The sequence below is a fragment of the Rhinatrema bivittatum genome, chromosome 11 (genome assembly GCF_901001135.1).
Source record: "Rhinatrema bivittatum chromosome 11, aRhiBiv1.1, whole genome shotgun sequence".
In the NCBI taxonomy this organism is placed as follows: Eukaryota; Metazoa; Chordata; class Amphibia; order Gymnophiona; family Rhinatrematidae; genus Rhinatrema; species Rhinatrema bivittatum.
In genome coordinates, this window is record NC_042625.1 from 82006282 (window position 1) to 82026355 (window position 20074).

The 20074-nt window shown below is 41.6% G+C and overlaps 1 protein-coding gene across 5 annotated transcripts in view; it reads left to right on the forward strand.

Moving 5' to 3' along the window:
• The window catches only part of HNRNPR (heterogeneous nuclear ribonucleoprotein R), a 93865-nt gene extending 78745 nt beyond the window's left edge, over positions 1-15120 (forward strand). The window contains exons 12-16 of one of the 5 annotated variants that reach the window (XM_029571990.1): positions 174-267; positions 11193-11392; positions 12006-12222; positions 14104-14205; positions 14885-15120. In XM_029571990.1, coding sequence (XP_029427850.1) covers positions 174-187 — 14 coding nt within the window. In that variant the 3' untranslated portion in view covers positions 188-267; positions 11193-11392; positions 12006-12222; positions 14104-14205; positions 14885-15120. Of the gene's footprint in view, positions 1-173; positions 268-11192; positions 11393-12005; positions 14206-14884 lie in introns of all 5 variants that reach the window. The other 4 variants (XM_029571987.1, XM_029571991.1, XM_029571988.1 and 1 more) reach the window with 4 other exon arrangements.
• Positions 15121-20074: the final 4954 nt, after the last annotated feature.

Here is a 20074-nt window from a genome sequence, read left to right on the forward strand (position 1 = left end):
GAATTTGCTGTATTTCCTGTTCTTCTCTTGATAAAGCTGTTTAATTCTTCCTGTTCTGGTTACCAGAAGCTCCCGGTGTGCCAGTGTTAAGCATAGAACTGTCAGATGATGTCCAGAATGTGCAAGTGTTCTGTGCATATTTTAACTGTTGCCTTTTATTACCTGACTATCAGGGAGGCGTGGTTGAGGCTGCCCTGACCTGACATGTCATGATGCCGACTTTTGCTAGGTGGGGCTCGCTGGGGACGATAGCTGATGGATTCCTTGGTAAGAGAATTTACTTTACCCTTTTTTTTTTTTTTTTAATCTCTTTAGCCTCCCTCATTTTTTCTTCCTTCTGTAGGAAAAAATGATGTACAGTAACATTATCACAGTTATTTAGGAGGGAAAAGACAAGTGCATTAATATAAACAATTTGATCTGCCTGTGTTTGACTGTTTCAGCACAAGTTGTAGGCTCTCCTATGGTGGTGTTTGGTCTTGGAAGGCAGTCAGATGAGAATCAATGTAGCAGATGGAAGGCAGTTTTGTTATACTCGTTTTGCAATAACCTGGTGGGAATCCTAACACGAAAGCAAGAAAATCCAAATTTTCCCTGTTGCAAGCATCTCTGTAAATAGGTTATCCAATTGATTAAAAAAAAAAAAAAAAGCAAGAGGCAGCCAAGCACAGGTGAGAAGGGAGATTATTTTTAAAGTTCTCTTACGAAGACCATGGCTTGTTTACAGAATGTTGCAGGTTGTTATGCCAGCACCAAAATCTGCCCTCTATTTATGGTGTGAATCCTCCTGCAGTATTTATCTTGTGTGTATAGAATCAAAGGAAATGTTTTAGCAACTGCATATAATGCTGTGCTTTGGGTCCTCTTGCTCCAAAATAACTGCATCCATTTTTCTACCTGTCCTAGGAGAGCCCCATTATGAGGGAAAGATGGTTAAACTATAGGGCTATTGCCTGAAAATAGGCTGTGGGAATTCTGTGCTACTGCAGAGGCCATCCTGCTCGCGACAAAGATGGAGCAGGCCTCAGTGAATCTGTGTGTGTGGGGGTGAAAGAGCATGGGTGGGGGCCAGAGAGAGGGAATCTGTGTGAGGAGATTGTGAAGGAGTGTGTGTATGTGTGAGAGATTGGGAGCTGGTGAGTGTGAAAAAAGGATTGTGTATGTGAGGGTGATTGTGAGAGAAGGGGGAGCCTGTGTGAGGGTGCTTGTTTGTGAGAGAAGGGAGCCTGTGTGAAGGGGTGTGAGAGAGGGAGCTTGTTTGGGGGGGGGGTACAAGGGAGGGAGCCTGTATGAAGGGTGTGCGTGAGAGGGAGGGAGCCTGTATGAGGGTGGGGGTGTGTGTGCATGAGAGAGAGGGACAAAGGGAGTCTGTGTGAAGGGCAGTTCTGAGATAGGGGTCAAACTCTGGTAGTAGGGAGAGTGCCAGGTGGAAGAGTTGGGGCCTGAGAGGTCAAAGAGAAAGGAGACTGGCCAGGGGAGTAGTGAGAGACAGTGGAAAAGACACTTTCAGTGAACTTCTAGGGAAATTCTCAAAATATTTAAAATTCTGAATCTTTAAATAACTCTTTTTTTTTTTCTGTATAACATTTTTAATTAATTAGACTGTCATGTATGTTGTGTTATTTTGACAAATATAAAGTATTCAGAATTTTGCAGAATTACATTTTTTTTGTGCAGAATTCCCCTAGGAGTATGAAAGGCTTGGATGTGTGTGGGGGGGGGGGGGGGTTGGCAGGGTTTGTTTTTGTGTTTTTGGGTTTTTTTTTAATTGTGCAGGTCCCAATAAGAATTTTTAATAGATTTGGAAGATACTTTGCTATTCATAATTTTTCTCTCTTACATTGCGTTAGCTACTCAGAGTGAATTATATTAATTGACATGAGGTGCTTGCATGCATTTTTAAAAGTAGGGTACGAAGTAGTACAAATTAGAGATGAGCTTCGTTTTTCTGGCTCGGGTTGGGTTTCGGTTCGGGCACTTTGTGGGAAAACTCGTTTTCTGCCAAAAACGAAACTGGAACCCGAAACCGGAAAAACGAATAAAAAAACAAACCACGAATCAGGAAAAAACACCACGAATCGGGGAAAAAAACTCGCCCCAACCCTTAAATTTTACTTTCTTACATCCCCCCACCATCCTGATCCCTCCCCAAGACTTACTAAAAGTCCCTAGAGGTCCAGCGGGGGTCCGGAGCGATCTCCTGCACTCGGGCCGTTGGCTGCCAGTATTCAAAGTGGCGCCGATAGCCTTGCCCTTACGATGTCACAGGGGCTACCAGTGCCATTGGTCAGCCCTTGTCACATGATAGGAGCACAAGATGGCGCCGGCCGTCCAGTGCTCCTATCATGTGACAGGGGCTGACCAATGCCACTGGTAGCCCCTGTGACGTCATAAGGGCAAGGCTATCGGCGCCATTTTGAGTTATAGCAGGCCTGAGAGCATGGAGGGACAGATCGCTCGCAGAACCCCGCTGGACCACCAGGGACTTTTAGTAAGTCTTGGGGAGGGATCGGGATGGTGAGGGGTGCAAGAAATTAAAATTTAAGGGTTGGGGTGGTGTGTTTTGGGGTTTGTTTGTTTTTTAATAAATGTGCCCCTCCCCCCGCACTAACCCGAAAAACGAATTTTCCCCGAAGCTTGGGGAAAATCCGTTTCGTGGTTCAGGTCCTCCCGAACCACAACGAATTAGGCAATTTCGTTGAAATTGCCTAATTCTTAATAAACAAATGCACATCTCTAGTACAAACGGAGAAGTTTTGCAGAGAAGGATAAACGGGAGAACAAATGTCTGGGGAAAACCTTTAGAGTTTGGCAGATCATATTTTCTTTAAGTGTAAAGACCATGGGAAAAGGAAGCATGATATAAGAACAATTCTGTATAACTGTTCATTGTTTCAGAGGACAGGGATTCATTTTCATGGTCTCTCAAACTTGTCTGCTCTTAAAGCATTATCAAAAATCTGGGAGGTGTGTGTTGATTGGACATCCATATTGTAGCAGGAAAATATGGGTTTGTAGGTTCCACAAGTGACTTACATTGATATTAATGCCCACTGCAGCTTACTTTGAGCCCAGCAGTCCGGAATTGTGTATTATAAATCTTAATGTCCAGTCTTGGCAGTTGCTATTAACTCTTCTCTTCTGTAACTTATTGCTTATGCTATCCCTCTAGGTTTTTGCCTTCCTGTCTTTCCAAATCTGAAATCACATTTTTGCATTTTATAAAATATTTTTAATTTATTTGCAGCAATTTGCTACAAGTTGTATAGCTCTGAGCAAAACCTGGTGCTGTACAGTCTAAAACAGCATTGAACTTTGAATATTCAAAGCAGTGGAGAGGTCTGCAGTCACAGAACTATGCAGTGAGGCTGCTCCTTCTGTTAGAGGTGAAATCTCAGTTTGACTGCTGGTTACAGCAGACCATCTCATGAAAGGAATTTCCCTGATGGTACCAGATTGGTTGGTACTCATGATGGATGCGAGCCTCCGGGGCTGGGGTTCTCTCTGTCAGGAGTTGGTGGTGCAAGGGCACTGGAATGCAGTGGAGCAGCTGTGGAACATCATCAGACTGGAGACATGAGCGATTTGGTTGGTGTGCCTGCTTTTCACCGAGCAGTTAGAGGCTCGGGCAGTCCGGATAATGTTAGACAATGCAACAGCTGTGGCTTACATCAATAATCAGGGTGGAATCAAGATTTGACGGGTGTCAGAGGAGATAGATGCACTCATGGTATGGGCAGAGCAGCATTTCCTGGGCACATTGCTGGAAAGTACAGTATCAGTCGATTGTCCTCAGGAGAAGCTTGGACCCAAGAGAATGGGGGCTGGTGGACGAGTCCTTTCAGCTCCTGGTGGACCACTGGGGCCTACCAGATCTAGGCCTGTTGGCGAACTTAAACACGAAAGTTCTACATTTCTTCAGTTGCAGACGGGACCCAAAAGCGATGGGCATAGGAACGCTCGTTCAGGAGTGGCCACATGGCGCCCTGCTGTGTGCGTTCTCGCCTTGGCCTTTGATTAGGCAGGCTGGTACAGAAGATTGCAAGTCAAACCAACACCATACCTCTAGTAGCTCGGGATTGGGCTCGAAAGCTGTGGTACCCCAATCTCCAGAAGGCAGTCCCCTCTGGCTACCATCTCAGATCTGTTGCATCAGGGGTCTATTCTACACGAGGATCCAGGTCTGTTCTATCTTACGGTTTGGCCATTGTTGAAATGCAGTTATTCGCCTTCTGTAATTTCCACTCTTCGGGCCCAGAAATTTTCTACTTTTCTAGCCTATATTAAAACACCAGGCTTCAAAGACCCTCCAAACTCTGAGTGAGATACTCAACCGCTCAAGGTGGATATTCCTTTGATTTGGAATTTTTATAGGATTGCTTGCTTAAGTTTGGCCCTTAATACCTTGAAGGTTCAAGTTGCGGTACCGGCTTGTTGCAAGGGAAGTGTCAATGGAGGGCCTTTGTCTTCCCATCCAGACATGTCCAGTTTCCTGTAGGGAGTTAAACATCTTCGTCCCCGTTGCGGCTTCCGGTGCCTTTGTGGATCTTAACTTGGTCCTCGAGTTCTTGGCAGGTCAGATTTTTCGACCACTGCATATTCTTTCATTGCAGCTGCTTTCTTTGAAGACAGTTTTTCTGGTAGCAGTCTGTTCGGCTCATCAGATCTCTGAGCTGCAGACTCTTTCCCATCATGAGTCTTTCTCTGTATGACTCCGGGTCCAGTTCAGCTTCGCACTGTGCCTTCCCTTTTGCCCAAAATGGTTTTGGCCTTTCTCTTGAATCAGTCCATTTCTCTGCCTGCCTTGGATAGAGACAAAGATGAAGCTGATTATTGCCTTTTGCGTTCCTTGGATGTTAGGAGTCATTTACTGCGCTACTTGGAGGCGACTAAGACTGTTCGAAAGTCTAACCGCCTGTTTGTGCTCCATGGTGAAGATAAGCAGGGAGCTTCAGCAATGCGGGCAATGATTGCCCACTTGGTCATTATGGCCTTTGTGGCTGCTAAGGTTGCCTTACCGAAGCAAATTAGACTGCATTGCCAAGGGCTCAGGCGGTATCGTAGGTGGAGCTTTGTTGTCACCTGCTGAAATTTACTGAGTGGCTACATGGTCATCTTTGCACTTCTCCAAGCATTATTGTTTGGATGTTAGGGCTCAGGAGGACACAGGTTATGCACAGGAGGATTTGTCTGGGCCGCTGGCAGCCTCTCGAACACTAAGGAAGGAGAAATTACTACTTACCTGTTAATTTCCTTTCCTTTAGTGAAGGGTAGGTCAATCCCAGACCCGCCTTCGGCTGCCAGATTTGGATTTTGTGATTAGCCTTCATAGGGCAAGCAATGCAGAGCATGATTCCTGCTGTTCGTTGATAACTGGAAAGTAGCTTCTCTAACTCTTAGTTTAAGAATATAAAATGTTGCCATACTGGGTCAGACCAAGGATCCATCAAGCCTAGCATCCTGTTTCTAGCAGTGGCCAAACCAGGTTACAAGTACCGGGCAAGTACCCAAAACATTAAGTAGATACCATGATCTACTAATGCCAGTAATAGCAATGGCTATTCCCTAAGTCAACTTGATTAATAGCAGTTAATGGACTTCTCCTCCAAGAACTTGTCCAAATCTTTTTTAAACCCAGCTACACTAACTGCACTAACCACATCCTCTGGCAACAAATTCTAGAGCCTAACTATGCTTTGAGTGAAAGAATTTTCTCTGTTTAGTTTTAAATGTGCTTCTTGCTAACTTCATGGAGTTTGCTAGATATGTTCCTCCTTTTGGCTGAGCTCAATGTTCCTGCTGGGCCACATGGTGTAAGATGGGAAAGGGCAAATGAGAGGCTAATGGCTGGGGTAGATTTTCTCATAAGACTGAATAAACTGGAGATTCCAAATTGCAGGGTTGGAGCTGAAGAGTGTTATTCCTTTCCCTTCCCCCTTGGCCACCTTAGTGGGGGAAAATCCCATTGGTGAGATGATGTAACGACCATTGCTAAAACAGGAAGATTAAAGTACCTACAAAAATGAAGGGGGGTAGGGAATAGAGGAGTGGGAGAGACTTGAGCATGATAGGAAAAATGATCTCGGGGGGAAAAAAAACCCCAAATTGTGGCCTAGAAGTGGCATTGGAGAGGTGTTGAAGCCTACAGATATTTAAAAAAGAGACAAAACATGTTAGCATGGTGAAGAAAAAAAGTTTAGTATTAGTCTAGAGGGAAATATATAAAATAGCAAATGTTAAAGAAAAGTAAAAATGAAATGAAGTACAAAGTAGAGAATGGAAATTTAAAAGAATGAAGAAAAACAATGAGATAAGGGATCTATCAAAGAGTAATGATAAATGAAAGCATACAATGATCTCATTAACTTTTGTTTTCTTGCATTTTTATGGCATAATTCACAGAGGTAAGAGGCATGAGATCAGCAATTCATTGGGCTAAGTTGCAAGATACCTAGTGTCAATGTTTTATGAAATTGCACTTCCCTGAAGATGAGCAGAGCAGAGTTACACGAGTGGGTCTTATGAAGGTGCTCTGTGCCAAATGGACACTTCTACCAGATCTTTCTGGAAAAGCAAAAGCCTTTCACTACACACATGCAGAAAAAGAAAATGTTAAAATACAGAAAAAGGCACAAAGTAGAGGATGCACAGTGTAATGCATCCAATCCGAGAGGTGTACAATATATTGTCTGCATTCAATATTCCCCCTTAAGTGTTCATTAGAGAGAAGGGAGCAAAACGTCTTGCAGTACACAGGTCCCCAGGTTTGATCTTAGTTTTGCAAGAAAAAAGAAACTGGAAAGAACAAAAAAATCTGTTTCCATACACAGTAATACTGCAGTGAGAGCAGATAAAGACCAAAGGGTCTAGCCAGCCTGCCCAGCAAGTGGCTTATGGTAGTAACTGCTACATCGTGCAGGTTACTGCCATGCGTTCTGTTAAAGGCAGTAACTGCCACACAGTGCAGTGATGCCCTGATATTTAATCATTTAAAAGAAAAGTAAGTACACAGTGTCTCAGATTACAATCTGAGGTATACTTGTAAGGGCGCTGCCCATTAGTTTTTTGTTCTTTGTGAACCGATACGATGTGCGAACGGCTATCGGTATATAAGAGACGTTAAATAAATAAATAAATAAATGTTGCTAATACTCCTCTTGCATGACCACATACTGAGCTTCTGCTATGCCCTTGCTATTGCATGAGATGTTACGGGTTCACGTAATCTTCTTGCAGAGTCCCTGCTCAAGTCTCTTCTTTCTCTTGAACAATAGTAAGGCACACCCAGGTCTTTAAACATTTGCAGATATTTGCTGAGTAGGAGCATTCCACTCTACACAGATACGATTTCAAGTCTCATGAAGGAAAACATTTAGTTAATATATTTTAAATTCCATCTGCGTTTCTAAAAATGTTTTTCTGTAGATAGTGGAATGCTTTGGATATCGACGTTATGAGGTTTACAAGTGTTGCATTATCTGCTGCGTTTCCAGCATAGCTGAAGGAGGAGGGTGGGGGGGGTGTTACATAAAAAAAAATGTTGAACTGTTTTTCCACAAAGGCTGTGGAAGAACTGTCCTAGAAATTGAACCCAGGTGACTCAAAGGACCTGACTTTGATTTCTGGGTCAGTCTGGGAATGCTGCGGAGGCAGAATGGGAGGAAGTCCCAGTCGCCGTGACTGGGTTTAGGGCCTACGATTGCAAAGTTCTAGAAGGAGATGATGCAAAGCCCTCAACTGAGGACTGCTATTGTGATGACTCAGTGAGAGGGGAGGAGGTGGAGGGATGCAAAGCTGATGGGTTTTTTTTTCTGTTTGCTCCATCTTGGCAGTACCAGCTGGTGCACTTTGCAAGGTTTCATTGCTGTGCTGTGCAGGGGTTATAAATAAGATTGTTGTATTGACAAAATAAAAGGTACTGTAGAAAAGAGTCAGCACCTTCAGATTGCTGAACAGTATAACATGGGAAAACTCTATTCCATTAGTAGACTTGAGCACAAATTTGTAGCCTATTCTGTTTATAGGCAGTTGTTTGGAGAAGTTTTGACATGGTATTTGATGAGAGGAAGAGGTATTATGGTAGGTCTTTCTAGGTAAGAGGATGGAGACTGTGACTAGTTAGGAGTTGAATGAGTGGCAAGAGTGAGAGGAGGAGGTTAAAGAGAAGCGGGTTACAAGAGCAAATATACACAGGAGAAAGTGGATGATTGTGATGGAGCTCTACTTTTTGTTTGAAAAGGATGAGGAAACAGCAAAGTTCTGGACATACCTAAGAGACTTGGAACTTTAAGAATGACATAAAAAAGCTACAGAAATCAGGATATGAAGAAATAAATGCACAACTTTCAGTGTCGTCGTGGCGTTCAGAACAAACATAAACCTACAATATTGTATAGATCAAAGCCTGGGAGCCCCAGTATCTGCAAATATATCTTTGGGATGTCCTGAAAACCCAACTGGCTGTGAGGTCTCCAGGACAGTTTGGGAAGCTCTGGTTAGATGGCTGAAAAGTACAACAAAAGGAAGTCGTGCAAGATTACAGACAAGTGGCAAATATGCATTCAGAATCGAGAAGGAAGACGAAATGCAGACTAGTTGCTGTTGCATGCCTTGTGCTGTAGGATGACTGGCATGGCACATGTTCATATGAATTCATTTTTAAGGCTGCTTCAGAACCTCTCACTTTTATTGTAGGTATGTTTTGACACCTCAGCTTAGATGCAGTCAAGCTTTATCTGCAGGCAGATACTGGAGTACTGCAGCAGGATACTGTGTAGGTCAATGTTTCCCAAACATTTAGCCAATATGACCCCATTTTAACACTTGAAAATTCACATGACCCTAGAAGACGACCTAAACAAATTAGCAGAGGTGTCTTCAACAGTCCCTCCACTCTAACCCTCCTGCACGCCTGCTGATCTCCTCTCTCAAGCTTCACCCCATCCAGAGATCCTCCCTTCCTGCGATTCTCCTCTCCCATCGTCTATCCCTCTAGCTAATCCTCTTATATGTCCTGTATCCTATCACCTCCCCAACCCATCTCCTTGCTATCTCACCTTCTCCAGCCTGTTAACCCCACCACCAGTTCCTCTGTCACCCCAAGCCCTTCTGATAACCCCCAACCGAGCCTCTGTCGTCTACCTCTTCATTCTCATCCCCTCTCTCTCACTTCCCAGCTTCACTTTATCCCCTCCAATCCTTTCCTCACACACACACACTTTCTAGCTGATCTCACCCCTCGGCTCCTCTCTTACATCCCCATTCAGTCTTCTGTCATTCACCCTCTCTCCTTCCACATTTAATCCCTAACATACTGATCCATCCCTCCAACTCCTTGTGCATCTGATCTCTCCCTTCAATCAGCACCTCCTCTACCCCCCCCCCCCCTCCCTTTGTACAGGATCAGCAGCAAAATTTTCCTTTGGGCCCTAGGCCATCAACGGTGGATAAGAATTGGTGTGAAGCTAGGGCAGGCTAATAGGAGCAATGTTTTTCTTTGGGTCGGTTCTGGGGGGTGAGGATAGAGAAGCAATGGCACCCTCCACCAGCCCATGCACACTCAGCCCTCTCCTCTCATGACTGTTCCCAAGCCCAACAGTAATCTTCACACGGCAGCAGCATTAGTAATGAAATTCTCAGCACAGGACCTGCGAGTTAGTGCAAGCTCACAGGCCCTGCAGCAGCCCTGATTTCTCCTCATACAGGGCTTATGTTATCACAGAAACTCATGCAAGGGCAGTATCACTGCAGGGCTTGTGCGCATGTTCTGGCTCTACTGACTTCCATACTAATGCTGCTGCCAGCACCTGAAGCGTGCTGCTGTTTGAGGCACTTGTGTCCCCAGCTGAAGATCTTGTGACCCCCATTTAGGGTCCCGACCCATAGTTTGGGAAGTCCTGGTGTAGCATGTCTGAGTGTGCAGAACATCTGGACATTAAAGGAGAGTTGTCTCCTACTATGGCCTTAATCCTATAGGATGTTGGGAGTTGGAAACCACATAACTATATAATCAAATTACAGGTTTTCCTTTTTCAGTTTTTGTTACTGTTAGCCGCTCCATCTGCCAAAGAGAGAGAGGCATAAGATTCAAACTAGATGGGTGATTGTGTGCACGAGTTAATCAGCATTTTTGAAAGCCCATATACTGGAAAATAGGATAAGATTGTTAAAATCAATATTAGCAATTCCATGCATGGGTTTTGTTTGATTAAAATGAAAAATATAACCTGTATAAAGCAGTTTCCATGCTTTTGTTTTTCATCAACTGACTTACTCAGGATTACTTTCATATTCCAGTATCATGATACCCTATCGAAATACCTATTGTGTACCTGTGTTTTACTACTTCCAAAACTGGGGGGGGGTGTTAAACAAAAGAAGGTGTGTAGAATTTCATTTTTTCCCTTGAGCTATCTGTATTTGGAACAAAAAGCAGTTTTTCCCAAAATTAAATACTTCAGTAATAGAAGAAGTAAAGGACATTTGAGTGGGAAGGGGAGACGATAGGAGCAATAATCCTTTTTTTTTTTTTTTTTTTCAGTGTATATTTAAAACTTCAGGAAAACATTTATCAAAGTCAAAGAATGAGAACGTGCACAAATGAATGAGCATCTATAGTTTTATAAACAGACATGGGCATTTCTGCATGAATCATCAGAATGAACCCGGATTGGTAATGAGAATTACTGCTCCTATGGTCTCCCCTTCCCACTCAAATATCCTTTACTTCTAAAATATGGCTCCTCCTTCAGATGTTCTTGTATTTACAATGCTGATGGCCTCAATTTCTGTACAATCTTTTTTTTCAGTGTATATTTAAAACTTCAGGAAAACATTTATCAAAGTCAAAGAGTGAGAACGTGCACAAATGAATGAGCATCTATAGTTTTATAAACAGACATGGGCATTTCTGCGTGAATCATCAGAATGAACCCGAATTGGTAATAAGAATTGTACAGAAACTGAGGCCATCAGCATTGTAAACACAAGAACATCTGAAGGAGGAGTCATATTTTACTCAGTTGTGTGTTTTACAGAAATGAAATTATTTAACAGTAGGGGACATCCTAAGGTAACAATGCTAGCAAAAGATGAGAAATGGTGTAGTTTTGAGTCCTTAGGTGCTTCAAATAGGGTGATTTTAAGGATTTTGTCTATTTTAATTCATTGATTTTTATTTTGTTTCATTCTAGAGGACATGTGCATATTTAAAGTTTCTGAAACTTGCTTCAGCTTAGCCTGTCCCACTATGCGAGTTGCGATGCTGCTGGCTTGACAGTCACCAGTACCCCAGGCAGGCATTATACAGATATTTACCTGTAAAAGCTGGACAGCCAAAGAATGGATTCAGAAAAAGCGGTTTTTAAAAATTGGGATATCACCATAGTAAGAGGTACCAGAGCTTCCATTTCTGTAAAGCAGAGTTGTGCAACTCAGTCCTGCAAGGTTTCGAATCAAGATATCCCTAATTAACTATGCACGAGATCTTTTGCACGTACTGCCTCAGTTGTATACTGATACCATATTCATTAGGGATATCCCGAAAACCAACTGGTTTCTAGCCTTCAAGACCTGAAATTGGATACCCATGTGCCATACTATTTTAACAAAGCAAATGTAAAGTATTGGAAAAATATAGGTGGTATGGCTGCTTATATATAAAAGTAACAATCTATAGTAGAATCTCATTTGTGAACTGAAATATTTTTTCCCCATCCTTATGGCCCTGTCCCCCAAAACAGTATATAAGATCTGCCATGTTACTGAAGGACTAATTGCTGAGACAATATCTTCTGTTTCTCAAGTTTTTAACCTGCTGGCAAATATTTAATCAAAACCAAACTAGTAAGAGGCAAACTTACAATAGAGGTATAAACAGGAAAGGGAAGCCCTAAATAATGCAAGAAGCTGCATTGCAAACTCTGCCTCATTGCATCATAGGACTCTGCATTTGCTCACATGGATTAGACATTCAGCATAAAACTTTTACTTATGTGCCTCTTCAGAAACGGCGTGCATAGCACTGAATTTGAAACATGAAGTAGGATGCTATACTGGCTAAATGGGACAAAAGCCGAACATAAGAAGAAACCACCACAGAGAACAAGGACGTGCCTGTAGAAGGAACAATTTTTCAGACAAATCATTCTATGTGTGAAGTTGCAGTCAGGAATATCCAACCATATCCAGGAACATAAGACATTTGAATTTAAGATGTTTCGGGTACCGAAGCTGACGAGACTCCTAGATGTTGTTTTTTTCAGACTTCCAAGTATAATTTTCTTGTGCCTGTAAAATTTCTATTTATGGCTTCCTTCCTTGGCTTTTTCTCACAGTCTTTACAAAATCTTGCCCATTTTCAAAACCTCCCCCCCAGTATCTGAACGGGAATGGAAATTGAGCTTTACTGGTTTGTACCACATGGGCTTTTGTTAGTTCTCTGGTACCTTGCCTATACTGCAGGAGTCCTTGAAATTTTAAGCAAAAGGGTCTTCTTGCAAGGTCTTTTGCGTTCTTTCTGTGCATGAATGCTATCTATATCTGTTGTCTTGTTAACTTAGACACCAATTGACTTCTTTTGTATTCAGCTTCTGTGTAAAGCTTAGGTCATGGTAACATAGCATGGTGGTTGGTAGAAAAAAACACAGTTCACTCACCCAGTCTGCCCAGTTATTTCTGTCCATGCTGCACAGATATGTCCCAGCTCCCAGTTGTAGAAGCTTGATCGCTTGAAGGATATCACTACTTATTGTACTCGTTGGTTCTCTGCCATCCTGGGTAGATGGACCTACAGGTTCCCATAATTAGCACCCAAACTCCCTCCCCCTCCCGGCAGTCTTACCATCAAGTTTTATAATCTAAATAGCTGCCAGAACTAGTGAGGCACCTGCTTAAGTATTTGGTTGGTTTCTGAGAGTTATCCCCATGGCCTGCAGTATCACTAGGTGGTTCTTTGATTTTGTGCCCTCCAGTGCACCGGCTTGTGGATGGTTTACGTATGTTGGCTTGTCCTGTTGATTATTTTTTCCTTACTAAATGACTTTTTTGTACCCGTATATTCTATTTCAGCTTTCTCTCCATCTCTTCTGTTTGCACTACATCTGTTTTCTTTACCATGACCTATGCAGTATTTTATCACTGTGCTGTTAAAATAAAATTAACAAATGTATTCATATATTTTTAAATGTATTACACTTTTTATTTGTAGATTATACATAAAGCCTAAACATCTCTCGTTTCCTTTCTCCAATCACCATTTCCTCATTTACGTGAGAAGAAATAAAACTGCTCCCGTCTGCAAACATTAGGCATTGTGTAGGAGATTCACATTCTGTCCCCTTAGCATACTAGTTTTCAAAAGAGTAAAATTATCAAGGCTTGGCAGCCATTCACAGCTCCCAACCCATTTTTCACTGTTGCTATCTATATTTAGGGACTTTCATTTTTGGTTTGGTTTATTTTGCTGAGAATTTCAGTGTTTGTTACTGTGAGAACAAAAACAAGAAAAATCGGGGACGGGGGGACTCGTCATTTTTCCAGCTATTTATAAATGTTCTTGTAATAAGCACTAGTAAATTCCCAGAAAAATTAAAATAAAAACTGAAAACGAAGGTCTCTAGCTAAATTGTACCCATTACCTGTCATTTTGTGCTTAATATAATTTCCCTTTTGGCAAATAGCCTCTGGACTATTTTTTGCTTATGATCTTTTATTCTGTATCTGTTTTCCCTGGCCTACCTTCCTTCACACCATAGTATTTCCTGTCAGCTGGTCTGCATTTGGTGTGCCGGGCTTTTCCTCATGGAGTTGGCTATCTCAAATTGATAAAATCTGAATGGGAGAGAACAGGAGGGACTGTGGTTCCCAAAACTTGACGAAAATATATAAATTAGCAAATGACACATGAAGAACTCCTCCTAGAATTGGCACATTAAAAAAAACCTTTATCCAAAAGACAGGCCTCAGTATAAAATGGGTATTGATTTGAAACATTTGCTTGCAAGTAGTGAGTTTTTGTTGTGGGTTGTTTTTTTGTGTGTGTGAGATGCTTGTTCGAGATTGCAGACTGTTTCCCATTGTTCATGGCATCCAATTTCTTAACAGATGCCGTATATGAGCTGGTGGTATTGTTGGCCAGATCCATATCATAGGACGGCTCCTTGTTGCCAAACAACCGGACTAGATCATGCATCGAAAGCTTATGTGGTAAGCCACCTTCATTGAGGCTAGTTTTATTTGGATAAAAATGTAGAAAAGAATAATATTTTTGTAGAACAGTGATGAGCAAGCACTTAAAAAAAATATATATATTTTTGAGTAGCAGCAAATTGGTTAGGGAAAGACTAGATTGTTTATCAAGGGAATCAAAAACACAGGGTATAACTCTGCAGAATACGAGAGGGATACTTTTAGTCCCGGGGGGGGAGGTAGTTTTTTCAGTGTTCAGAAATATTTGAGAATTTTTTTTTTTTTAAGGTCATAGCATTTTTAGAAATACTAGGATATGCTCATGAAGTTGAACATTCCCTGAAACCTACATAAGAGGGCAGTATTGCTTTCTCGCGTGGGAACATTGCTTTACTTTTCAATAAGCGCATTGTCAGGTTTCTATGTAGGAAAAGTCTCAAGTCCCGTTTATTTGGACTAGCTATGATTTCCCCCCTCCCTCCCTCCATGTATTCAGAATTTCTAGTGGCTATAACAGCCAAATCTTAGTTAGACATGATCATCTTCTTTCCTTTTGTGACACCAAAATAATATAGGGCAGGAGACTAAACTGATATGGTTTTACAGAATTTTGGATGTGCAATAAACTGTAAAACGTCCAATCCTTCAGAATATAATGTACCTAAATGTGTTTTAATCTGTTTTTTTCTTTTTGCAGTGCTTTTTACAAAAAAAAAAAAAGATCCAGTGTTTAATCTCTTGCAGGAGGAAGTAAAATTTGAGGATCCTGCAACAGCTAGAGAGATGTCTTGTGGCATGGAAATGCTCACAACTAAGGACAGACATGGGAAAACAAGATTTAAGCATAAATGTTACAGCTGCTCTGGACAAAGAAAGAAAAGCTAATCATGGGAGAGATTATCATGAGTCCAAATAAAGGAATGGAGAGAGAGAGAGAAAAATGAATGTGAAATTTTATCTGGCTTGGCAACTGCCTCGGAGAGCAGACTAATGCAGGGGAGTCTTGCCATGTTTAAAGAAAAAAAAATAATAATAAAGTGATCCAGTGCTCAGAGGGCCATTTAGAAAGCACTGAAAATAGTGAGAGATGAACTGATTTGGCAGAACTTAAAACTAGAAGTGCAATGTCTTCAAAGTGATGTATTCATTCGTCTGTGACAAATTGGATGATTTTGTTTGATGGCTTTCAGATGGAATGGAGATTTAGGCAGTAACAAGACACCTTACTGATCAGTGACTTCAGGAGCCATGGCATATATTCCCCCTTTGGTCTGGGATAGATGGGATCATGAGGTGTTGACCAGGAGACTGAATTCTAGGAATTGTCTTTTCTAGAGCCTCCATAATCCTGTGCAATCAGACATTATCTCATTCATTCCTACCTTTTGAATGTATTCAACCAGATCTCTCTCTGGTTTTTCTGCTTTTGTCAGAGGTAGGTAAACCATATTGATAGATGGAAGTGCTGTCTCCCCTTTCCCCAGGTCCCCTCTATTTTAGTTGCTTTGATAGGGGGGGGAGGGGAGTGTGTATGTATGTCTATATGAATTATTTATTATTTATTTTAATTTTTTAAAGTACTATTTCTCCCACTTTTTCTTGCATTCCAATCCTTCCTGACCAGGGCATAGCTATATCCCAATCATTGGATTCATTGAGCTACATCTGTGATAGCCACAGAAGTGAGGGCTAAGCAATCACTTTTTGCTTCTAAAGTTTTGGCCATCCTAGTATAGTGATTGGAAGAGAAATTGAAGAAAAAAAGATATTCAGACAAGTTGGTGAGTGCCATAGTAGGATGAACGAGGATGAACATCTTGTCATCAAGGGAGGAGGAATAGCCTAGTGGTTAGAGCAGTGGACTATGAACCAGGAGACCAGGGTTCGAGTCCTGCTGTCGCTCCTTGTGACCTTGGGCAAGTCACTTTACCCTCTATTGCCTCAGGTACAAACTTAGATTGTAAGCCCTCTGGGGATAGAGAAATACCTATAGTACCTGAATGTAAACTGGTGTGATCTCTCAATTGAGATAAATAAATAAATAAATGTCGTGAGAAGAATTTTTCATGGTCCAGAATAAGACACATCCCTGATGGTGAGAAGAATAGCAAAGGAACTTGTATTACATGGAGTAATTAGTGAGCAGATTATCTGTCAGCGTAATTGTATCTTATCTATGCACAAATGTTGGAGCTCAGCTAGACCAGCATAAAACAATTTTCTAGCGCTCAGACAGATGGATTCAGGACCAGTTGGTTTTGCACCTCTACCAGCAGATGAAGACTGAGCAAACAGATGTCACTGCAGGAGTAGATAGATATATTAGCATGCAGTAGTGCTCCTGTTTGTTGTGTAGATATATATATAACTTCGGCCTGCCAGTATTCTCAGTCTCTCCTTACTGGGGATTGCTTCAAATTTTAGAGGAGAAATAGAAGACTTAATTCACCTCGCTGTCTTGCGGTGACACCAAATGGTCCCTCCCCCAGTTGAAAATTCCTGAGGTGATTTCCATGGTCCCTCAGATGAGTGCCTTGGTCCGATAGCTGGTTTCCTCAACCGGCGTGAACTTCGCTGCCTGTCAGCTGGTGCAAGAGACCAAGCACGGTGGTGATGGTATATGCCTCTCCCCCCGCAGCTGAAGACAGTCTCTTTACTGGTACTGCTGTTAAGTGCCGAAGTACGCCTAGATTGGCAACAGGTCTTCTCGATAGAAATCCAGATGACACAGATGATAGGGCCGATCCTTTTCTCTCGAACATGGGGAAGTCCTCCAGGACTAGAACCGTATAGGACTATGTTGTGGTTTTTTCATAGAGATGAGCTACCAGCTCTGATTTCCCAGTAGTTGAAGATGCTGGGAGTACCTAGAGCAAATTCCATGTCTGAGCCAAAGAAAAATCCCATTTGATCACCTTGCTCATCGTTTGCATCTGTGGGTCATTTATATATGTTAAAACGCAGACTTTATGTTATGGCTTTGTTGTCCTCACTTTTTAACCATACCAACAGTTTGGCCTTCCTTCCACCTTTTTTAATGCGTAACATATATCTGGTCTGGACTTCCAAGATAGTATTTTTAAGCAACATTCATACCTGATGTGTAAACTCTTAACCTTTGCACCTTCTTTCAGTTTTTTTTCTAACCATTTTCTTCATTTTATCAGTGTCTCCCTTTTGAAATTTAAATGCTATAATAGTTGATTTCCTTAGTGTCCTCCTTGTTATCAAATCAAATTTGATGATTATGATCGCTGTTGCCAAGTTGCCCCCCACTGTTCCTATCACAGCAAATCATATGTTCCACTAAGGGGTAGGTCTAAAATCTCCTCTTGTCAGTTCTTGTACCAGCTGCTGCATGAAGCACTCATTTATTTAGAAACTTTATTTCCTTGGCATGTCATGATGTGAGATTTACCTAATCAATACTGGGGTAATTAAAATTGCCTGCTGATAAGCAGATGTTGCTGTTACCCACCTAGCCACCAAGAGGTGTCCCAGAACAGAATCTGAGGTGATGCTATGGATGGGAAGCGTTCTGCACAAAAACAGAAGAAAACAGTGCAACAAGGAGCAGTACAGATCTATGACTATAGCTGGTAGAATTCATCTAAAGTATAGATGCTGTCTTCAGACGATGTATATTGAGGTACAGTTATGGATTTCTGCCTGTAAGGTACCTTTGCTTTAGTTATGATGGTCCAGATTGGAAAGGAAATGAGAATTTAGGTTTATCCTGCAGCTTCCATTTTTTTTAATACCCACATCAGACTGAATTTATCTAAAAAGGTGGTATAGTCCAGAGAAAATTAAAGTAAGTTGATGGTAGTCAATATAAGTGACTTAAGGTGAAAGGAATAGCGATACAGATAAGGATCAAATATAACACTGTTTTAAAAGCCCCCCCCCCCAAAAAAAACAAACAAACCATTAAAGCATTTTACAGGTCACACCTTGCAAGAATGGAAGCTTTCTGTGAGAGCCTGTGATTGGGAAGAGCAAGATAACAGGAATAACTGTTGAAAGAGAAATATCAGTTAAGTCTCCACATGATAATGGTGGTACCAAATGTGTAGGAACCAGGTAGACGTGGTAAGCCAAATTTCCCATTTTTACATATTTTGCTTTGTATAGAAGAAACTCTCGACTATGATTCTGATTTGCAATTATTTTTATCCAGTCCCTAATCTTTACTATGCTTTCTGTTAATCTTAGGCTTTCTCCTCCCATCAGGAATACCATAGAGACCACAAATCTTAGCACTGTGGTAAGTAGCTTTCTGCTTATGCAGCGTATGTACCTGCTTGAAAAATAATTTCATTCTTTTTACAGTGTTGCAGCTGTAAAAAGCAGTGGTTAGGCTTGAGTCTAGGCAGGGATAGGCAGCCAAACTTTGTGTGAATGGACCCCTTTATGGCCACCTGTACCTCCGACACTATGGACTTAAAGAAAAAAATATATATATATGTGTGTATGCGCCTGTATGTGTTATGTATATATACACACACAGTCAGTGGCTAGCCAAAAGTATTCAACCTCTTAAAAAGCAGATTTGTGTGGATTACAAATGACTCACAGATTGTTCTAGACAGTATATTTTGTTATAAACCAATATGCTCTTGAAGTAAATTTTCAGTCACAATTCTTATTTTTCTGCATTTTTTGTAAAAATAAAATTAAAAAACCTGAAAAATACTGCTTACCCCTGGAAGCTCCAAGGTTACCCAGATGAAAGATACTGCACTAACAATTGGTTTACAATTGGCCTGTACTTGTGAATCATTTAAAAAAAAGTCATCGGTCAGGCTGTGAATCTAAAGGAAAGCTGTGAAAATTAAAACCAAAGAGCATTCTAAGGAAATTAAAGATAAAGTTAGACATGCACAAGATAGAAAAAGGCTGCAAAATAATGTCAAAGTACTTTGATATCCCAGTGAGCACTGTCAGATCGATTGTGAGGAAATGGAAGCTGCATTATACCACCCAGACACTACCTAGACAAGGCCATCCCTCAAAACTCGACATCAGACAAGGAGATTTGTAAGGGAAGCCAACAGAGAGGCCAGCAATCGTTTTGAAGGAGCTGCAGAGTTCAGTGGCTGAGACGAGTGGAGGTGCACCAATCAACGATATCAAGAGCGCTGCATACTACTAGCCTGCAGAAGCCATTACTGAAGATAAACCACATCAAAGCATGTCTGGAGTTTGCCAGAAGGCATCAGAGTGACCCAGTTAAAATATGGGAAAAGGTTTTATGGTCAGATGAGACAAAAATGGAGCTTCTTGGCCAAAATGCTGTGTGTGGTGCAAACCTAACAGCAAACACCATCCTAACAGTAAAGTTTGGGGGTGTCATAAGAACATGAGAAATTGCCATGCTGGGTCAGACCAAGGGTCCTGTTTCCAACAGAGGCCAAACCAGGCCACAAGAACCTGGCAAGTACCCAAACACCAAGAAGATCCCATGCTACTGATGCAATTAATAGCAGTAGCTATTCCCTAAGTAAACTTGATTAATAGCCCTTAATGGACTTCTCCAAGAACTTATCCAAACCTTTTTTGAACCCAGCTACACTAACTGCACTAACCACATCCTCTGGCAACAAATTCCAGAGCTTTATTGTGCATTGAGTGAAAAAGAATTTTCTCCAATTAGTCTTAAATGTGCTACTTGCTAACTTAATGGAATGCCCCTTAGTCCTTCTATTATTCGAAAGTGTAAATAACAGATTCACATCTACTCTTTCAAGACCTCTCATGATCTTAAACACCTCTATCATATCCCCCCTCAGCCGTCTCTTCTCCAAGCTGAAGAACCCTAACCTCTTCAGCCTTTCCTCATAGGTCTGGAGCTGTTTCATCCCCTTTATCATTTTGATTGCCCTTC